General features: G+C 37.7%; 2 protein-coding genes across 5 annotated transcripts; both read left to right on the top strand.

Moving 5' to 3' along the window:
- Positions 1-1164: 1164 nt before the first annotated feature.
- LOC104414179 (pleiotropic drug resistance protein 1-like) lies at positions 1165-10761 on the top strand. Of its 4 annotated transcripts, none has more exons than XM_039300509.1 (24): positions 1165-1493; positions 2476-2596; positions 3943-4031; positions 4411-4495; positions 4612-4771; positions 4883-4959; positions 5158-5211; positions 5293-5383; positions 5453-5754; positions 5855-6136; positions 6214-6530; positions 6625-6785; positions 7337-7440; positions 7534-7696; positions 7776-7795; positions 7987-8166; positions 8295-8627; positions 8777-9067; positions 9157-9240; positions 9326-9459; positions 9548-9775; positions 9852-10023; positions 10126-10380; positions 10487-10761. In XM_039300509.1, the coding sequence occupies exons 1-24, from the start codon at positions 1165-1167 to the stop codon at positions 10745-10747; spliced, it is 4293 nt and encodes a 1430-aa protein (XP_039156443.1). In that variant the 3' UTR covers positions 10748-10761. The 4 variants fall into 4 exon arrangements, with proteins under 4 accessions (XP_039156443.1, XP_039156445.1, XP_039156442.1 ...); XM_039300511.1 differs by having other exon boundaries at positions 7776-7828; positions 8047-8166; XM_039300508.1 differs by having other exon boundaries at positions 7776-7874; positions 8033-8166.
- Positions 10762-19862: 9101 nt separating this feature from the next.
- LOC104417034 (probable 2-oxoglutarate-dependent dioxygenase AOP1) lies at positions 19863-21195 on the top strand. The gene is made up of 4 exons (XM_018860352.2): positions 19863-20161; positions 20269-20594; positions 20958-21025; positions 21145-21195. The coding sequence occupies exons 1-4, from the start codon at positions 19863-19865 to the stop codon at positions 21193-21195; spliced, it is 744 nt and encodes a 247-aa protein (XP_018715897.2).
- Positions 21196-21991: the final 796 nt, after the last annotated feature.

The raw sequence follows: 21991 nt of genomic DNA, 5'->3' as shown, positions 1-21991 counted from the left end.
CAACGGTAAATATTCTCAAAAGAATAAACTGCTCAAAAAACGAGATCAAATATATGTCCCCACGTAAGATAATACCTCATATTCAAATTCTATTCTTGCCCTCTCCGCATGTCTTTGATCCTTCTCGCTTCAAGCACGTGAATGTTCTTTTATTCTGCTCCTGGCCGATTATATGTGCCCAAGATTTCCCTTCACATTTTCATTTTATGGCTGAATTCTAATGACAGTTGCATAATATAGCTATCCGATTTTCCAATTTTGATTGTCCATATGCGGCACATGCAATTTTCAGCCATGTGGGGAGTTCATTGGGCTTGAATTTTATGCTTCTACGGGCTCAGTCTAATTCTTCACATTACAGGCTTCATTAAACTCAAATCCATTTAACATGCATCATCAATCCAATGCAAATGTAATTAATGGGTTGATCTATATGCAATTATTTTATTTTGTTAGGATTGAGGTGGATCACTAATTTTCTATGTAATAAATTACGAAATCGGATGCCAAAATTTATATATCAACAAATATTATAACGGAGATAACTTTGCAATTATCTCTAGGATCCCTACAAATTTATTCTGTCTTTTTCAAAAAAAAAAAAAACGATTTTGCCTTTTGTTCTCTATACTCTCACATTTTCTCTAATTAAGTTCTTGTAATTTTATCTTGTTTATTCAAATCATTTTACTTTCACTAGTATTTTAATCAAGTTCCTTGACACTGAATCCATTTAATTTCAGTTGATGTGGCCAATAATGTGACAGGAAGTGTGATGCAAATAAAATGCGAATTCCCACGTGGAATGTATGGGCAAAATTTAGCAAACGTCGGCAGCATGTGTATAATGCGGATGAAATTTAGCCAACACGGACTCTCACAAGGACGTCCACCCTGGAAAGATTTAATGCGCGTTTGTCCATTAGTCAAAACTGAATTCACGTCTTGTCTCCTCTGTCTCTCTCCTACTTAGGCCCACGATGCTCGAAACCTATGAGCTCGATATAGCAACAATTCGTACGTAATTACACAAGCCCACATCGGCATTAAACACTAAACAGAACACGAACCGCTGTCACCCAGCGCTTCTTCTTTTTCTTCTTCTACTTCTTGTGTTTCGAAAACAGAGCAAGAGCAACGCGTCAACAGACACCCTCATCATCCATGGAAGGAGGAGATACATACAGAGCGAGCAACAGCCTGCGCGCGACCAGCTCCACCATGCAGAAGAACCATGCGACGACGATGGACGTGCTCTCGAGGTCTTCGTGCGACGGGGACGACGAAGAATCTCTCAGGTGGGCTGCTCTCCAGAAACTCCCCACCTTCGAGCGCCTCCGGAAAGGGATCCTGACAGCCGGCGGCGGTGCTAATGAGATCGACATCCGGAACCTGGGCTTTCATGGGAGGAAGAGATTGATTGAGAGGTTAGTGAGGGTCACTGAGGAGGACAACGAGAGCTTCTTGCTGAAGCTCAGGAACCGCATTGATAGGTACTGTCTCTGTTTGCTCTGTTTCTGAAACCTCTGTTTACCAACTTTGCCACGCCTCGGCATGGAGTTTGGTTCCGACTTCCGAGACATATCTTTACCCAGGAAAATCATTATCATGTCAGACCACCTCTTGTCAGTGAAAATTTTCTCGTCCAGGATGGTGGGAATTGTGCCTTCATGGCCCATACATGTTTTGTCTTTTTCCTGAGAAGGTTTTCAATTTTTAACGAGAAGAAGCTATAAAAACAACAACCTTTGTCACCACCACCCACAGCGGCAGCATTGGTTTCGCGCTCTCACTCTCATCCGAGAGGGGAGAGTTCGAATCTCAGCACTATCATTAGAGATTCTTAAGTGTGGAGTCATATTGGTGGATCCTAGGCTAGCGTTACTCCTGATTTACCTTACCGGTTGCCAGCTGTATAAGGGTTCCAGGATCATTAAAAAAAAAAAAACCACAACCTTTGAGCGAGTGGTACATTTATCTTAAAATACTTTTTATAATATAAAAAGTCATAAAATTTATCCATTATATTTATCACAACTTTTTTTTATGTGATATCAAAATCTCAAACTTTTACTTGTGTGATACATTTACCAAAAAAAAATTGTAACACCAAAAAGTTAAAATTTTTACTTGTGTGACACATTTACTCAAACTTTTTTTTGTTATACCAAAAAATCCAAATTTTTTTAGGTATATGTGTCACACGGATATAAATTTGTGGTCTTTCAGTGTCATCGAAAAAAGTTTGAGATTTTTACTTTCACAAAAAATAAATTTAAGATAAATGCATGACGCTATATAAATTTGAAATAAATGTATCAAATGGATGCAAGTTTTGGGTTTTTTGTATCACAAAATAAGTTTGGAATAAATATATTACAGTAAGTAAAATTGGGGGTTTTTTTGTGGCTTTTACCCATTTTTTATTTATATATTTTATGTTTGAGTAACTGGTTTTGGTGAATCTGGTTGTAGAGTTGGAATTGAACTTTCTACAATTGAAGTCAGATTTGAGCATTTGAACGTGGAGGCAGAGGCTCATGAAGGAAGCAAAGCGTTGCCCACCGTCATTAATTTTTGCACTAGTATCCTAGAGGTAAGCTAGCAACCATCTAAAAGTGTGGAACTTAAAAGCCAAAAGGTCGGCTCTATTTTTGTAAGGATCCAAATTCAAGTATACAACTTGGATCCTCGTCAATATGGACTTCAATATGTGATTTATATGGCATCAGTTCTCTAGCTATTGAAGTGTGGAAAGAGCCCGAGATCATATAAATCACACATCAAAGCTCCACATCATATATGTGAGATTTGAGTCTCATCCATTGCAATTAGGATCACAACAATCAACCATGCTCCCAATCTCGGCACACAAATAGGGCTGCTTTTGTACTAATTGTTTAAGTCATGAGGAAACACTGCAATATTGATGTCACCACCGCCGCCGCTCGATTGCAATTGGGAGAGATGGTAGATGGTTGTTGTATCAATCAATATTGACTTTAGGAGAACCATAGCGCCAAAGCTAGCTATTGAGGTGGGGGAACCCAATAAAATATAAACCACATGTCCAAGTCTCATACTTTTAAGTCCCATAACTTGCAATCGAGATCATATTGGTTTTCTAACTAATTTGATAATTAGTAAATTGGTTGGATGTTCACTTCTTTCCTCTCCCAACCACCTCTCTCTCTCTCTCTCTCTCTCTCTCTCTCTCTCTCTCAAACTTTATTCATCCCTTCCTATTTTAGAGGGGAGGGATTTGACCTAAATCTCCAAGTTGTTTTTCCTTTTATTTCTTTTGTTACTCTCCCGATTTTATATTCAAGAGCTTATCTCTCCGATCTAATTCTAGATTTTGGAATTTTAACGAATAAGTATTCCACCTCTAGTTTCAATGGTGTTTATAGCAACTTCAATGTCAAATTTATGCTCATTCAACATGTTTAACTTCAAAGCTTTGGCACTTCACATTGGCTATAAGACTCACTTTCATATGCATCGGATCTAAATTTCTTCAACATGTTTCCGTTGTCTCTATACGGTAATTGTGTTGATGACACTGAACCAAAGCGCCCACCACTGAAAGGCAAACTTGTAACTACGGATGGATATCCCAACATGTGCTTATCACTGATCATGCTATGTGACTTGGTGATTAGCCATTAATCTTTTCATTTGGATGCAATCACAGATCTATTTTTGAAGGATGAGACTGTAATTATTTTTGTCAAGCATGCTCTAATGATGTACATTGATTTCTAGTTTTGGGTTTGTTTTAGAACTCCATAAGCGTGTCTTAATATTGTGACTTTTGGGATTTCTTATTAGGTATCATTTTCTTAATGAATGGAAATTTCTTTTGACAAAAAAAAAAAAATTGATTGGATATTTTGATTGGTTTCTTTGTTTAACCTTTCCCTTTTTCCCCTTTTCTACAAGGGCTTCTTGAATTTTATGCACATACTTCCTAGTAGAAAGAAGTACTTGACTATCCTTCAAGATGTCAGTGGGATCATCAAACCCGGCAGGTAAGCAAATTAAACCACCTCAAAATTAGTTCTTCAAGCCTCCAAATTGAATTGAATTGAACTTTATTTTAGCACATGTGATTTGGTTCCATCTCCGAGCTTGGCACTATGTTCTATAAATGCATTACATGCCTTGTAATTAATCAAAGGTCCCAACTAAAAATTGTCACATTCTTGTTGAAAAGAAGTTTAAAAATGTCGATTGGATTACCAATTCAAATTTGATTTGGAATTAATATATTTCCGTTCTTTCAATGAAAACAAAATCAAATTGAACTGAATTCGGATTCATCTTTTTCCATTGATTAAAACGGTACAAAATTAGCTTTACTTTTCTCTTTTGGCAAGTTTATTCTCATTTGGATGGACAATGTTGCAGGATGACTTTGCTTCTTGGTCCACCTGATTCAGGAAAGACCACACTCTTGTTAGCTTTGGCTGGCAAGCTTGATCCTAAACTAAAGGTAAATGCAAGTCATGTTTTATCAAATTTAAGCCATTCTTTTGTGGATTTTCAAATTTTATAAGATACATCAAAATATCATCCGATTATATTGAAAGAGTGAATATTGTTCCTTAGACAACAGGAAAGGTAACTTACAATGGACATGTCTTGAATGAGTTTGTGCCTCAAAGAACGGCGGCTTATATAAGTCAACATGATCTTCACATAGGAGAAATGACAATTAGAGAAACTTTGGCCTTCTCTGCAAGATGTCAAGGAGTAGGATCACGATATGGTTAGCATTTGATTTGATACTTTTATATTTTATAAAGTCATGTTTGAGTTTGACTTAGACGATTTTTCTTTTTCAAATAAGAAATGCTAATTCTTTTGCCGGCATCAACAGATATGTTGTCAGAGTTGTCAAGAAGAGAGAAAGCAGCAAATATAAAACCAGATCCTGATATCGATATCTTCATGAAGGTAATTAAACAAGGAGAGCTTAGAGTTGTTTTTCGTTTTTCAATTAAAGAAAGGAAATGAATTAAGTAATCCATAAGAAGAAACTGATGAGGAAGTAATGGTTTTGAGTCGGACTCCAGCAAGTAGTTACTTTGTTTATGAATTCTTAGAACAATGGGGGTGTTTGGTTTTTCTAATGCAATGGGTATAATCCCATAGGCAGCAGCGATAGAAGGTCAAGAGGCTAATGTCGTCACTGATTATATCCTCAAGGTAACTATGACAAGAATCACCACAAAATCATGCGGGCACTTGACAAGTAGCAGAACTTTAATGCACATGTTTTCTCCACAGATTTTAGGGCTGGAAATATGTGCTGATACAATGATCGGAGATGAAATGTTGAGGGGTATTTCTGGAGGAGAACGGAAGCGTGTGACCATAGGTTAGAATTAGAAGCATATCAAACTTTTAGTCAATGAAAATTTTAAATTCTCTGACTTGTAATTTCTAGGTGAGATGCTGGTTGGGCCTGCCAAGGTATTTTTCATGGATGAGATATCAACCGGGCTCGATAGCTCGACGACATACCAAATTGTCAACTCTCTGAAACAATTTATTCATACTCTTGATGGAACGGCAATTATCTCTCTCCTCCAACCAACTCCGGAGACTTACGATTTGTTTGACGACATTATTCTCCTATCCGATGGTCAGATGGTGTACCAAGGCCCACAAGAACTCGTCCTAGATTTCTTCGAATCCATGGGATTCAAATGCCCTGAGAGGAAGGGTGTTGCTGATTTCTTGCAGGAAGTATGGAAAAATGTGCAAATTTTATTTCAACTTTTAGGAGATAAAAGATATTATCCGTAGGAAGTCTATTGCAATAAAGTACTTTTCTACCTTTCCATAGGTAACATCAAGAAAAGATCAATATCAATATTGGGTACGCAAAGATGAGCCTTACACTTTTATCACAGTTCGGGAATTTGCGGAGGCATTCCAGTCATTTCATGTGGGAAGAAAACTCAGGGATGAACTTTCCACTCCATTTGATAAGAGCAAGAACCACCCAGCCGCTTTGACTACCAAAAGATTTGGTGTTAGAACGAAGGATTTGCTGAAAGCTTGTATTTCAAGAGAGTATTTGCTTATGAAAAGGAACTCGTTTGTCTACATCTTCAAGATCACTCAGGTAAATGCCTACGTCATGCTCTTTCAGTGCGCTTTAACCATGAATTGTCTGATACACTGATATTACTTGTTTATTAGCTCACGATTATGGCATTTATTACGATGACCCTATTCTTACGGACTAAGATGCATCGGGATACCGTAACTGATGGAGGAGTTTATATTGGTGCCTTGTTCTTCACCGTGATGACGATCATGTTCAATGGAATGGCGGAGCTTTCGATGACCATTGCCAAGCTCCCAATTTTCTACAAGCAAAGAGACCTCCGCTTCTATCCGGCATGGGCATATGCTCTTCCAATCTGGATTCTAAAAATCCCTATCACATTTGTGGAGGTTGCAATTTGGGTATTCATCACCTACTACGTCATTGGATATGATCCAAATGTTGGAAGGTAAAAAGAACTGTGATTATTCTTTAGTGGTAAGATGGAAACTCTTATCTCGTTGTCCTGGTTGAGACATTCTACTATCTACGTTATGTTACAGGTTGTTCAAGCAATATCTTTTGCTTGTGGCCGTTAATCAGATGGCCTCTGGATTGTTTCGATTGATCGCGGCTCTTGGGAGAAACTTGATTGTTGCCAATACATTGGGGTCGTTTGTGCTACTCACACTCTTTGCATTGGGCGGAGTTATTCTTTCTCAAGGTATTAGGTGTGTTTGTTTCAGCATCTGCAACTCCCTTTGGAGCCTCAAAGCTCCTTAGACAAATGCAAACATTATTTGGCAAAATTTTTGGGTGCTTTGGAGAGAAAAGCAAAATTCCTTTAAAAAGTACAGTTTTTACCAAATAACATTTACTTCAAAGTTGCTCTCCAATGTGTTTTTAGAATACACTTAACAAACAATACTAGTATTTCAAAAACCTCATTTAATTCAAAGTGCTTTGCATTTTCTCAAAAACATTCCTCCAAAATCAAATCAAACGTACCCATACAAATACTTGAGTTCTACCCCTTTATTTTATTTATTTATTTATTTATTTATTTATTTATTTATTTATTATTATTATTATTATTATTATTATTATTATTATTATTATTATTATTATTATTATTATTATTATTATTATTATTATTATTATTATTATTATTATTATTATTATTATTATTATTATTATTATTATTATTATTATTATTATTATTATGTATCTTGCATTTCATAAGTAGTACTAATCATGATTTCTTTGAAATTGTAGAGAACATAAAGAAATGGTGGGTTTGGGGCTTTTGGATATCTCCTTTAATGTATGCGCAGAATGCAATAGTAGTCAACGAGCTTTTAGGATCGAACTGGGATAAGGTAAAGTCTTGTAGATGCTTAATGCCAATATTTTGACCTTTCATAGGTATAAATCTCTAATTCACCGATTCCTCATGTTATTCCCTATAATAGATTCCCCCAAATTCAAGTACAAACGAATCCCTAGGAATTCAAGTTTTGAAGTCTCGTGGGTTCTTCACTGAAGCACACTGGTATTGGATAGGAGTTGGGGCATTGTTTGGGTTCATCATCCTCTTCAACTTTGGGTTTTCAGTGGCTCTTGCTCTTCTCAACCGTACGTACCTTTGCTTTTCTTCGTGTTGAAGTTTTGGTCAACAAGAGCTCACCTACTCAAGCTTCATGTGATAATGCAGCCTTTGGCAGATCCCAGACAGTAAAATCAGATGATCCTCAGGGCAACGAGAACGTTAATAGAATGGGAAGATCAATTCAGTTGCAATCTCAAGGCTCTAGTCTCAAAAATGGATTAGGTATAAAGTCCTAGTAGTTGGTTTCTTTTCATTTTCTATCATTTAGTAGTAGTTAAGACCTCAAAGGGATGAACAAAAGGCTTTGATCCATCAGGGACTCATGTTACTTCTTTATCTATCTTTTTTGTTGGGTTTTGTAGGAAGGTTATCCGAGTCTACACCTACATGGCCCGAGATGGCCATTACAACCAATAGGAAAAGTGGAATGGTGCTCCCATTTGAGCAGCACTCAATTACTTTTGACGAGATAACTTATTCAGTTGATATGCCACAGGTTATTGTGTTAAGTTATGAAAAGTTTGAAGATAATAATTTATCGATACATCATCATAGTAGATTATAAGTGTTAAAGCTCAAATGTTCATCTGGAGTATTGCTATGTGTTTGTTGTTATCTTGACAGGAAATGAAGAGTCAAGGTGCTCTCAAGGATAAATTGGTACTCTTGAAAGGTGTTAGTGGTGCTTTTAGGCCAGGTGTTCTTACAGCTATAATGGGCGTTAGCGGTGCTGGTAAAACTACTCTGATGGATGTATTGGCTGGGAGAAAAATCGGAGGATACATCAAAGGCAGCATGACAATTTCTGGGTATCCAAAGAATCAAGACACATTTGCTCGGATTTCTGGATATTGTGAACAAGACGACATCCATTCACCTCATGTCACCATCTACGAGTCCTTAATTTACTCGGCATGGCTGCGTTTGCCTCCTGGCATGGACAACCAAACCAGAAAGGTTTGCATCTACTACCACAAAATATTTCTACCAGGATTGCTTTCTTAACTCAAAATAAATTGTAGAAGTGCTTGCTGCTTTGTTGGCTATATAGTTTAATTGAGGATCAATCTAATTCAAATCATTTCTAATGGGCAAAAATGTTGTAGCTGTTTGTTGAGGAAGTCATGGAGCTTATGGAGCTAAATCTGCTGAGACAGGCCTTGGTCGGTTTGCCTGGTGTGGATGGTCTATCCACCGAGCAACGCAAAAGGCTGACCATTGCAGTTGAACTAGTCGCAAACCCCTCCATCATTTTCATGGACGAGCCAACCTCGGGGCTTGATGCAAGAGCTGCTGCTATTGTCATGAGAACAGTTAGGAATACAGTGGACACAGGGAGAACGGTTGTATGCACAATTCACCAACCGAGCATTGATATATTTGAAGCTTTCGATGAGGTGAGTTGTGTCAACACATTCAAAATACGAAAAATCTGTTTGCAGTGCACTCAAACTTGGAAGCTGTTGCATTTTCACTTGCTCTGCAGCTTTTCTTATTGAAACAAGGGGGGCAGGAGATATACGTCGGTCCTCTGGGTCGTCATTCTTCTCATCTAATAGAGTATTTTGAGGTACAGACTGTTTCACTTATATAGTCTGGCTTCAGTTGTCCTTTTCTTTTGCTACTTGAATCACCATGGTATCTTCAAAATGAAGGGGATCCAAGGAGTTAATAAAATCAAAGATGGCTATAATCCAGCAACTTGGATGCTCGAAGTTACAAGCGCAGCACAAGAACTCGCTTTGGGTGTTGATTTTTCTGATCTATACAAAAACTCAGATTTGTACAGGTAGGTCCACCGCATAGATCAGGTTCATTTTAGTCTTGCCATTAACCCGTAAAATGTCAGTGGAAAAACATATTTTTGTGATTTTCAGGAGAAACAAGGCTTTGATTGAAGAGTTGAGCATACCTCCTCCAAATTCTAAGGACCTCCATTTCCCGACTAAGTATTCTCAGTCAACTTTCACCCAATTAATGGCTTGCTTATGGAAGCAACATTGGTCTTACTGGCGGAATCCGTCGTACACGGCTGTTCGGTTCCTCTTCACCATCTTCATTGCCTTAATTCTTGGGACTATGTTCTGGGACCTCGGCTCTAAAGCGTAAGTTCTGCTTAGAATGTCAATATCTGCCTCATTCATTCTCGAAGTTGTGTGTTTCTTAATGTTAGGTTCGCAGGACCCGAAGTCAAGATTTGATCAATGCCATGGGATCTATGTATGTAGCTATTGTCTTCCTTGGGGTCCAAAATGCAGCTTCTGTGCAACCAGTTGTAGCAGTGGAGAGAACGGTTTTCTATAGAGAGCAAGCTGCAGGAATGTACTCGGCCCTGCCATACGCATTAGCACAGGTAAAATTACTTCCAAATGATTCCGAGTATGCTTATTCTAAGTGGTGTTATGCATGAATCAATATTAGAAAGTTGCTTATGCAATTAATTTTTATTTCGTAGGTTCTGATTGAAGTCCCTTATGTTCTCATACAAGCTATATCGTATGGTATCATAGTTTATACAATGATTGAATTCAAATGGACCCTTGCGAAATTTTTCTGGCATCTGTTCTTCATGTGCTTCACGTTGTTGTATTTCACATATTATGGTATGATGGCCGTGGGCATGACCCCGAACAATCACATTGCTTCCATCATCTCCTTTGCATTCTACGCCATATGGAACCTCTTTTCGGGGTTCATTGTGCCGAGGACTGTAAGTTCTATAGCAACTCGTCAATTTTCTTGTTCTGCCGATTCTGTTTTCACCATCAAGTGTAATGCCTGATTTGTGAACATCCTCATGACTTCCTATTTAACAGAGGATACCTATTTGGTGGAGATGGTACTACTGGGCGAACCCGGCTTCTTGGACTTTATACGGATTGGTGGTCTCTCAATTCGGGGATTTAGAGAGCGTGCTCGAGGACACTGGGGGAACAGTGGAAGAATATGTGAGAGATTACTTTGGTTACCGACACGATTTTTTGGACGTGATTGCCACAATGATGATAGGATTCACAGTGCTCTTCGCATTCGTTTTTGCCATTTCTATCAAGGTGCTCAATTTTCAAAGGCGGTAGATTTTAGCATCACATCGAACCACAGCAAAAACATCTCTGTCAGAAAACATCTAATTACAATAGCAAGTAGATGAACTCCTTTTATAGCGGCTATCTGCATCTTTTCGATCATATGAATCTTTTCCTTAAGAAGGATTAAACTGTGAATTGGTTGCTGCAACAAACGAACAGTCCTTATGCAATTTTGTCCTCCTTCTGTGTGCATGGTCTGCAGATGGTTCGAGCATTTTCATTCTTGGGCCTCCACTAAGGCTCAAGAATTTTCGAATATTTATATAATAGTGGGCATTGCGATGACTTTTAGCTCAATGACCAACCTGAAATGTCTGGACCCGCCTACTGATCAAATCTATTCACCATACTTGAAATGAAATTTCGCTAATTCTTTTGTCGACACGTGTCTCTCTTCTTTTTGGGGCCACTCACATCCCTCTTATTTTCTATGATATGATTTTGTCAATTATTTTATGTTTTTGTTCCCTAGCGAACTTTAAGCCCTTTTACACATAGGTTTTTTCTATGGATGTTTATAATAACACTTCTTGAAATTCATTAGCATGCGAAAAAAAATTCTATATTTTTGGGTTACAAGATAGTAGAATCCTACGGAAGAGAAAATTGAGAGCAGTACAAGTATGCACGTAATGAATGTTATGTATTCTATAGTATTCGTGGCCCTTCGAATATGCTAAATCTTTAACTGGGATGTATAATCTCATTAAATCCAGTCAAAAGTTTTATAATTACCTTAAAGTTAGATGTAGATGAAGGGTGATTTTTAAATCGGACCTCAAACCGTAGTACATTCTAATTAATATGGAAGGAAAGATCTCAAAACTTCCAATCACATCAGAAGCTTTATTAAATAAAAAGTACGCATTTAAATTCACGATTATTTTAAATTGGACACGCCCTAATGGAAGGCAAGATCTCATGAAAATCCAATCAGAAGCTTCTTTTGCGGTCCTGTAAGATGCGCAAAAATATCAATCATTTTGTTTGTGATTAGAGCATAATTTACCGTGGAAGGCATGACTCAAAAGAGTCCGATCGGAATCCATCGATCGGACTTTTTCAAGAAAAACGTGAACATACACGTGAAGCCCGGGGATTTGTGCGGTGGGAAGTCAAGAAAAGGAGATTAAAATATTCGGCATGTCAGTATAACTAAGGCTCTATTTTTAGCAGAAAATGAATTATTTAAAAATATTTCTAAAAAATAATTATTTATATTACTTAAAATAATTAGTAATTATTTTCATTATCAATAACCATTTTATATTTTCGCTAATGAAAATAGATATTTTTTTTATTCATTTTTCACGAAACAATTAATGCAAGAAATCATTCATCAAGGAAAAGAAAAATGCTTCATTCTCCAAGTGAGTTGAGGAGAAGTCAAAGAGTGAAGAAAATGAAAGATTTCAGAAAATGAAAGATTTCAATTCTAATTTTGTGACTCTTGGTAAAAGAAAGAAGATAGGGAAAATGTTGTGAATAAATTGCCATATTATTTCACTTGGATGAAGATCCAAGAACATTCAGTGAAGTAATGGTATCTCGAAATGCATTATTTTGGAAAGAAGAGACCAATAGTATATGGTGTTGAGGAAAGATTCTCAATGCTTTGTTAAATCGTCTATATGAATTTTTTTTGTTATTTTACGCAAATCTTGGAAGCATTTAAAATGCCTTGAATACCAAATGCAATACTGGCAAATGAGGTATGGATAGATTTACTTTTTTTAAATATTTTTTTTTTGTGACCCAGGGAACCCCCGCACGGCCGGCACGCAGGAAACCACCACCCACGCACCCCGGGCAAGGCACCACACAGCGCTTCAGCCTCCCTGCTTCGCAGGGGCTTCAAACCCGGTTCTCCTCGGTGGAGAACACAAACTCTACCCTCTACACTGCAACGGTGGGTGGTTACTTTTCTTAAATATTTTAATTGGTCTTGACTAATGGAAAATGTCTCTAAATAAGTGAAGGAACTTCAAATATCTATTGCCAAACTCAAAGATTTTATGATTGAAGTTTCTAAACCTCTTTAAATTAATGCAATTATTTCAAACTTGCTTTCATCTTGGAATGATTATCATAAGGAACTTTTCCACATTGGGAACCTAATTGTGGATAATTTGATAAAACACATTCAAATTGAGGAAGGTTTTCAAAAACGTGTGGCTAATTATGTGAAAGAAATTGTAAATAAGATGCATTTGGATGAGAATGACAACATGGGTGGTGACAGAGAAAGCATTCAAACAATGGCATAAAAATTTGATTTGATGGTATCATTATATGAGTTAAGTGCATTTATTCAAAGCTTACCATAGAGTATGAAGTTATAATCTGCAGTATCTGCCTCATTCATTCTAGAAATTACGTGCTTCTGAATGTTAGGTTTGCAGGAGTCAAGATTTGATCAATGCGATGGGATCTATGTATGCGGCCGTCGCCTTCCTTGGGGTCCAAAATGCGGCTTCTATACAACCAGTTGTAGCAGTGGAGAGAACGGTTTTCTATAGAGAGTGAGCTGTAGGGACATACTCGGCCCTACCATACGCGTTAGATGGGTAAAATTGCTTCGAAATGATTCTAAGTACGCTTATTCCAGATAGTGTTACGCACGAACCAATAATGGAAAGTTGCTTATGTGATCAACTTTTATCTCGTAAGTTCTAAATGAAGTCCCACAAGTTTCATTTCTTAGAACCATTTCTGAAATCATAGGGAATTGAAGGCCAAAGTTCTTCATTTTCCAGAAGTTCCAGAAACGAAATAGAAGCATTGAAGCTAAGTGTTTGATTTACTCCTTTCTGCTTTGGTTAAGGAGTGTTGTTAGATTCAGATCCTCCACTGATTTCAATGAGTTTTTTCGATTAACAGATTTATTGTTGCTGAACGAGCACATCTCCGAAGGCATGTTCTTCACCGGTTCAACCGAGGTAAGTGTGTTGAAACTCCTCTTAATAGCGTCTGATGAGGCAAGAGCTTCTCGTGTCGTGACTCATGATCGACAATGAAGGTTCGGGGCCAGGATGCATTGCAAAATCAATACTTGAATGATCTAGAGTTGAATATATTTAGATCTTTTGGTTCTATGATTTTTGAACTTAGATGATCACTGTTCTGCAATTTCGGATCCATGACAGACCTCTTTGTGTATATTCCTGGAAACGAGTTAGTATATGTGCTTTTTGGTGCTCGATGTCTTCATGAGAGTTGAAGATGGCTTGATTAGCTTTCCAATGAGCTATAGCACGTCCCAATCTGATATCATTTGCTATCTGAAATCTGCTTCAAAATTCAGGAGATGATCCTGGAAAAGTGATATGTTGTAGTTCACTGTTATGTATTGTTTGATCTTGTCTGCTTGTAGATTTTTTCTGGATTTTTGTACTTTTAATATTAAATCAACTCCTTCATGAAAATTTCTCAAAGCATGTTTCTCTACAACATACATTTTTTCCAGAATTTTTTAAAATCATTCAGATAGGTAGATCCTAAAAAAATCGTTCTTATTTCTGCATATTTTGATACCAGGAGTAACTTTCTGTTTTGGCAAAAAACGAGGTCCGAAATGACCTCATTTCAACTCGAGCTCTTCTAGGAAGATGTAAGAAACACTTAGAGGTTTCTAATGCCACTGATTTCACGCTAATCGCTCATTTTTTGGATTGTTTTTCATTTTTTTCAAAGTCAGATTACAATCTGAACATGTTTTAACCCCTGTATGGACATACCTTTGATATTTTTGTTCCATTTTTTTCTATTTGGAATCTGAACTTGGCTTCTTAATAAAAGTTGTTTTTCATTATGTTGGCTATCTTGTGTATAAATTTTATGATTTTTAGACATGTTATGATAGAACAAATTCTCGTGATATTAGCTGAATATCCTGTTGCTTTGACAAATTTCTGTCGTGCTGTTGCTTGTTGTCTGATTTCTGTAAATTCATGTGTAGCTTGTTCAAGAAAACTTTCTTCACAAAAGTTGTTTTTCATCATGTCATGCATGTTATGAAATTTTCCCATAGCTAGATTGTCAATGGGTGTTACTCAATTTTGCTGTCTTTGCACGTTTGTTCTGAAATTTCCTAAAATGAACACGATTGTGATTGTTTAGCTATATCTTTTAGGTTAGTTTGTGCGTGAAATTAGGACATGCCACCTTTATGAAAATTGTTTTAAATGCTTTGATCTTTTTTGTTAAACAACCGGCTTTTTCAAATTGCATATTTCAAAAAATATTTTGGTACATGTGATGTTTCTCAAAAACGATTCCTAAAAGGGTTATTCTCCAAAACTTGATTTGGCTTAAAGAAAAATCATGTTTTGACAATGTGAAAGTCATGGTTTGAATTGTATTCAAAATGTCTGCGATACTTGTGACTTCTAATGCGAGGCCCGGGCTAGCCTTGGCAATTGAATGCCTTTCATAGTTGAGACATCACCTTGTCTCAAAACTTTTTATGAATGATTTCGAGATATGTTTTTTTTTTTAAATATCACATGCACCCTTCATACATATCATCTCATCATGCATTAGAAATTGCTTGTGTTTGTGATTGGTACATGCCCTTAGTAATAAGTGACCTGCCGACGGTTCACTTTATTGCTTAATTGGTTGAGAAACAAGGTTCAAAAGACCTGCATGCATGTTTAAATTTTTTGCAATGCGTGTGATTTTTAGATGAATGATAAGGTCAATGCATGATATCGAGGGAAAACCTTGGGATCATATAGATCGCTTGATTAGGAGACTTAGTAGCGTTATTGGCCATGTGAGAATACAATTGGTCATTAATTGCTATAAGTCACAAAAAAATGGATTGGGTAGGTGTCTTAGTGAGACCTTTGCATGAAAGACAAAAGCTGACCCCAAGGCCCAAAAACTTGACTTTTGTATTGCACTTCTTTTAAATGATTGATTTTAATATGATGTCTTGTTTTTGGTTGTTTTGATGTGTACGCTTGTTTCTTTCCATTGTATGTACCTAGTTATAAGTTTCTTAGGCTAGGATTATATTAGAACCCTGAAAATGGAGAAAGCATGAAGACAGTGGAGGTCGATGTCCATTTCGACCATTATCATGTACTATTCGTTTTCCCGATATATGTTTCGGGTTCCATTTGTTGTATAAAACTTGATGAGTTGCGGGTTTTCTCTCTTTCTCTCATCTTTTCAACTGTGTTTCTCTTTTATTTTTTATGATTGCATGATAGATTTACTGCTTTCCTTAGTTGTTTATTTACTGTCTTGCAATTTCAATTACATTGATTGTTTTATTTTCTTGTTTTTCTAGAAATAGAATAGAATGAAAATGACCAACTACGCGTGATCACTTAGTTTGGGACAAATGATCCCGAAAATACAAAAAGAAACGCATGAACATGTTAGGAAAACACAACATATTGTTTAGGTATCGAAATGGCACTAATAAAAATATTAGCGTAACCCAAGTCCCCGAACCTAGATATTTAGTTGCGTAAAAATCGAGGAAACTCTCCCGACTCTCGATTGGATTTTCTAGCCGACTCCCAAAATGAGGCTAGTGGCAACTCTCGTCTTATTTTTAGGTTGTCATAAACAACTAGACCGTACAAATAACCTGTCACGCAATGTATGAGTTTCGATGAAACTCGCGATGGTTTAGCATACTTGACATAGGAAATAACCCAAAGGATGAAGTGATGCCATCCTTATGGGCAAGCAATGACGAGAGGGCTACCATGATAAAGGTACCCTTAAATCCAATATCCACACCTGACCCATTTCCCTAAGGTGTGTCACACGTATGGGTATGGATCGCAACACTCCGCTGTCATGCAGGATATGAGCTTGGGAGAGCTTGCGATCTCATGGAGGGAACTCACGAGAAGCTTGATCCAAAAGGTGAGGTGATGACGTTTTTTGGAACACGAACCGTGAGAGAACTCTTGTGATCAAGTATCCCTAAACCCGACTTTTCCCTATTTTCTCTCCTCGCGATGATGAGGAATTTGAGGGCGGTGAGCTTGGGTCGTGACAGCTATATTGAAAAATGGACATTATTGTTTAATTATATGGTTTCGTCACCCTTTCTGCATAATAGCTAGGTGAGCATTGATCTAGGGTCAACTTTGGACTGATCCTGAATCGGCCCAATTCGATCAATCCTAATCTGATTTCCAAGGAGATTAGATCAGTCCTTGGTCCTAAAACCCTTAGATCCTAAACTGTCCATGTTGGTCTTCGGCCCTGGAACTTTACAGTTGGTTCAACCCAAACCATATATATAATATATATATATTATATATTATATTTTTTTGTCTACTTTAAACCCCAACCCCTCCACCTCTCTTCTTTTTTATGTGGTTCTACCATATAAATTAGAAAGTAGAAACCCAACCCAAATTGAACCAAATAAATAAATAAATAGAGATCCTCTTTGCTCACCTCACTTTGTTCGCTCACCTTGCTTGCTACTTGCCTCTCTATGTTGGTCTCTCTCACCTCATGAACACAATTTAACCGGTGAAATCACTGGTCTCTTTTGGCCTGCCTCACAATTATAGCTCAATCACAAATAAAGAATTCGGTTGTTATCTTATCTTAGATATATATTTTATATAATTGGTATTCATAGTTTGGTTACCTAATGTCGCATTGTTGATGAATATATAATTTGAAAGAGTATGTTTGTCCTTTTAAGGAATACAAAAATAAAACAATAAAAATCTATTGGTCCTTGGTTGACTTTAGAACTGGACTGAATCATTGAACTCATAGGATCAATTCAATTTTCAATCTCAAGGTCAATAGGATCAGTCTCTAGTCCCAAAAATTGATGACTAACATTATACAGGTTGGTCCTTGGGTAGATTATTGCACTAGTCGAATCCGAACCATGCTCACCCCTAATTGCAACACGTAGTGTCTTATCTATTTTTTTTCTTTTCAATTGTTTGGTCTTGGAGGATGAAGGGATGTCAACCTTGAATTTTCGGGTGATAAATTGATTTGTAGTCATCCATTAGCATGATAAAAAGACTCGACCATTTGCTTTTTGTCGGTTAATACATATCGGTGACTCGGTCAACGTACGTCAAAATATATTTCGTAAGTTGATTTCGTTTCATTAGATCGAATCGACTTGTCGACTTATCCAAAAATCTAAATTGTTAAGGAACTCTCACCAATTGAACGTTCTAACATCTTCTTCCAATGTATATCCAACAACAATTCACACATGTAAAATCTCCTCATTTTATGTTAAAATTTATTGCAACGTTCATGGAAAATACTTTCTAATTATTTATCTGCTCTATTATGAAAAGTTGTTCATTTTGGAAGCACTTTAGAGATCGGATGCTAATTCTCATATAATTACATGGTAACATAGGTAATGACGTTAGAACGAAAATCCTTCTTACTTTATAACAGTGAAGAGCTCTTGGTGGATAAAAAAATATTGCATATCTAGCGTTTACTTTTGGAACATTGTTACGGCATTAACGATGAACTCCGGGAAAATTATATATAAAAAAATTAGACATATTACACTTTTGTTAATTTAGTCCTAAACTATTCAATTATGTCAATTGAATCTTAAATATTTTCACATTTTACTAATTGAGTCCATCCAACCAATTTTGAATGGAAAACACTAACTTAGACACCAACTGTCCTACCGGACACGGCCAGCATTGGATATATTTTATAATATTTTGAATTTTTTACAATTTTTTTTTTGTTTTTATTTTCTTTTCTTTTCTACACATTAGGAATCAAACGCTAATTCTCATATAATTACCTGGTAGCATAGGTGATGACGTTAAAATCAATATCCTCTTTTACTTCATAACATTGAAAAGGTCTTGGATAAAAAATACAGTAAATCTGGTGTTTACTTTTGGAACGTTGTTATGGCATTAACGATGAACTCATAAAAAAGCTACAAAAGTTCTTACGCATAAGAATTAGGGGTGTGCAATCGGACCGGGCATACTTGGTTCCTAGACCGGCCCACCCAGAAAATAGGGTCGAGAACCGGTTCCCATTGAAACCGGTCCAAGGACCGATTCCCAAAATTCAGAACTGGTTTAAACCGGTTTGGGAACAAGTTTCGAGTGATTACCCAGGACCAGTTTTGTAAGTAGAGGTTCAAAATCCTTTTTTCCCCCGATTTCTATTCTTACTCCAGCAATCACACAAAGTTTTTCCTCTTGGCTCTTTCAAACACGTACAACACTTCTTCTTTGTCATTTATCTTCTTCACTTGCTTCCCTCCCTCACCAGCTCCCTCTCGCATTGTCCGATGGACGGACGGTGTTCGTCAGCGCCAAATTCTTGTGTATCACATGGATTGGCTCGCCTAATTTTTCTTTTGTAGGAGTTATGTTTGCACAAATGAGTAACTTCATGTAGTAGTTATGGAAATAAGACTAATATTAGACCCATATTTGTTGCTAATTCTTTGTCTTATGATTTTATTTATTATAATTAGTCTTATGGATCCTTAATTTTTTGTTTAGTCAAAAAGTTCATGTATTTATTTATTGCAAGTGCTTAATGTTTCAATATAAATTATGAGGATTACGTTATTTTCTCAGTATTAATATAAAATTCGAAGTCGTATAGGATATCAGAAGATTGCAAAACAGATTCCAGTAAAAACAGGATTGACCCTGGAACCGGATCGGAAAAATAGGATAGGTCGGGTACAGGGTCCAATACAAATAGGATCGGGTATAAGGTCCAGAAAAGAGGAATCAGTTATAACAGGGTCGGGTACAAGATCTAGGTCTAAACCCTATCCACCCTGGACCTGATCACCCCTGATAAGAATATTCACATTCATAACCCTCCAAATTAATCAGGAGAGATCGTGACAAGTATCTTCATTCCAATTCATTCCTCGTATTATAGGTTATCAAACGTGACGTTCCGCCAAATTTTCATTTCTGTCATACGTCCTCAAAGAGGGGGACCTTATAATTCGACATTAAACCCAGAGAAAAACCAAACCCTTGCATAATTAATTGATTCCAGTGGGTTCTCAATCTGGGTCATTGCCTGAGCTTCCCGTTATAGAATTTTCCTGGAAAATCGTAATCCTGGAACAGATATGTGGATCTCCACGTCCAAACGCGTCGTCCTCGGCCTAGAAGATTACGGCTGCTTCGTCGCAGCGTACCCTAGTTTCACTTCACAAGCTCACAACGAGATTTTCCATGAGCTTGAGGCACTGTTTGATTTACCTACCGAAATTAAGTTGAGGAACACCTCCGAGAAACCCTACTTTGCCTACGTGGGCAACACCCCGTCGTTCCTTTGTATGAGATCTTGGGCATTGATAATGCGACGACAGTCGAAGGTGTCCAGTTTCACGAACCTCTTGTGGCCAGCCAGTAATGAGTGGTTCTGGTACGTATAGCAATTCTTGAAAGATTATTTCCGCCCTGATCCAAGTTTTGCGTGTTTTGGCTGCTTTTTTTGTTATGGAAACGTTCAATTACTTTATTGGTTCTTAGTAATGGTGCGCTCGCCTTCTCGAAGAAGGTGTCCGAGTTCGAGCAGATGGTGAAAAGGATGGTGTTTGAGAGCTATAGGGTGAAGAAGTACTACGACTCGCATGTCACGTCAACCGATTATCTCCTTCGGCTCATGAAATATAGGGTGCCGGAGATGAACGAAACAAATTCCAGCTGCCATGTGCACACGGATAAGAGCTTCATGACCATACTTCACCAGAATCAAGTTGATGGTTTGGAGGTCAAGACGAAGGATGGCGATTGGATTGCCTTTGAACCCTCACCGTCGTCATTCTTGGTCATGGCGGGCGATGCATTCTTGGAAGGTGATCAACATGCTTGTCTATGGTTCCAACCTTAGACTTGCTATCTAGGTTTAATTAATTGTTATGCCAAGAAAATTTGCAATTTACAGATGCAGAATAGTTGAATTAGTTAATCTTAATCTGTTGACTTAAACCAATCTCAACTCAAGTCGATTCAAATTCATGTCAACAACTTAATACCACCTGTCCCTTATTTTCTTGTTGTCTGCGTGGATCAAACATAGCTTGCTCGCACTATTTCTAAAATGACGGCGATCCTTCAGAAAGTTCGTACTTATTTGGTGAAGGATCAAGGACATCTTGTCTATGAGAGTCTCTCTATTGATTTAAGTAATGGAAAATGTTTCAACCGCTTTTGAACAGGCATGGAGCAACGGAAGGATTCATTCTCCGTTGCATCAAGTGTTGCTCAAGAAGAAGCAATCGCCCAGGTACTCGCTGGGCTTGCTCATATTCCACAGTGGAACAATCGAAATCCTTAGCAGATTCTGAGAACATATTGAAGTTCAAAGCATTCGATCATTATGGGTTGCTCCGTTACTTTTCCCAGGACAGCGTCCCCAAAGATGTGTGCTCAGCCAAGGCCTACTGCGGCGTTTAAAACAGCCACTGGATCAGCCAATTGATAACACACCATGTTCACAGCTTATGCTTTATGCAAACGTATTGACGTACTTATGCAACGGACACACGAATATATATGTATGTATTATATAGAGGTGTGCAAAAGAACAAAGAACTGCCTGAACAAGACCAAACCAAATCGAACCTGTCAATTCTAGGCAGTTCCTGATTTCAATAACTAGTGAGTACCTGTACAGTTCTCAGTTCTAGGTGGAATCGCCCACCCAACTGGACCAGTACATATGTGTGTGGGTGTATTAGTTGGTTTCTCTCACATTTGCTCTTCCAAAGACACGCTTTGGTCAGTCTGCCTTCAGTAGCTTATTCTAGCAGTTCAACTTTAGGAATCACGTCTCTTGATTACCTCACCTCACAAAAGAAAAGTAGAACCGTTTTGTCTCCATTGGAAATCCATTAGAGCAGGGGAAAAGTGCCAAAAAATTCCTAAGCCTTTTGTCTTTGTGCCAATTTAGTCCTAAACCTTTTTTACGTTATGCCAATTCAGTCCTTTCAGCCAATTTTGGCCGAATTTTGCTGACTGGACGCCGGCCGACTGACATGGCCAAATCGGCAAGGATTTTGTTGACTCCTTTTGCCCTGTGCGAGGCCACCCTCGAGGCTTGGGCGGCAAGGGTGAGCCCCGCTAGCTTGGCGTGAGGAGGCCGTCTCCGACGGAGACACGAGGAATGCGGAGAACGAGAGGATCGCGAAGCAGAGGGAATCTCAACGATCATGCCAGAGAGAGAGAGAGAGAGATCTTCGACGGCACGCGG

This window comes from Eucalyptus grandis, chromosome 8 (genome assembly GCF_016545825.1).
Source record: "Eucalyptus grandis isolate ANBG69807.140 chromosome 8, ASM1654582v1, whole genome shotgun sequence".
Taxonomy (NCBI): Eukaryota; Viridiplantae; Streptophyta; class Magnoliopsida; order Myrtales; family Myrtaceae; genus Eucalyptus; species Eucalyptus grandis.
The sequence above is the reverse complement of the archived record's forward strand: the minus strand, read 5'-3'. Positions and strand labels throughout refer to the sequence as shown.

Bases quoted from the DNA above. Each gene is read 5' to 3' on its own strand.
- LOC104414179 (XM_039300507.1), top strand. From the start codon at position 1,165: ATGGAAGGAGGAGATACATACAGAGCGAGCAACAGCCTGCGCGCGACC. The intron at 4,960-5,157 runs GTAATTAAACAA...ATAATCCCATAG, and splicing joins ATATCGATATCTTCATGAAG to GCAGCAGCGATAGAAGGTCA. The intron at 10,381-10,486 runs GTAAGTTCTATA...CCTATTTAACAG, and splicing joins GGTTCATTGTGCCGAGGACT to AGGATACCTATTTGGTGGAG.
- LOC104417034 (XM_018860352.2), top strand. From the start codon at position 19,863: ATGTGGATCTCCACGTCCAAACGCGTCGTCCTCGGCCTAGAAGATTAC. The intron at 20,162-20,268 runs GTACGTATAGCA...ATTGGTTCTTAG, and splicing joins GCCAGTAATGAGTGGTTCTG to TAATGGTGCGCTCGCCTTCT. The intron at 21,026-21,144 runs GTACTCGCTGGG...TACTTTTCCCAG, and splicing joins AAGAAGAAGCAATCGCCCAG to GACAGCGTCCCCAAAGATGT.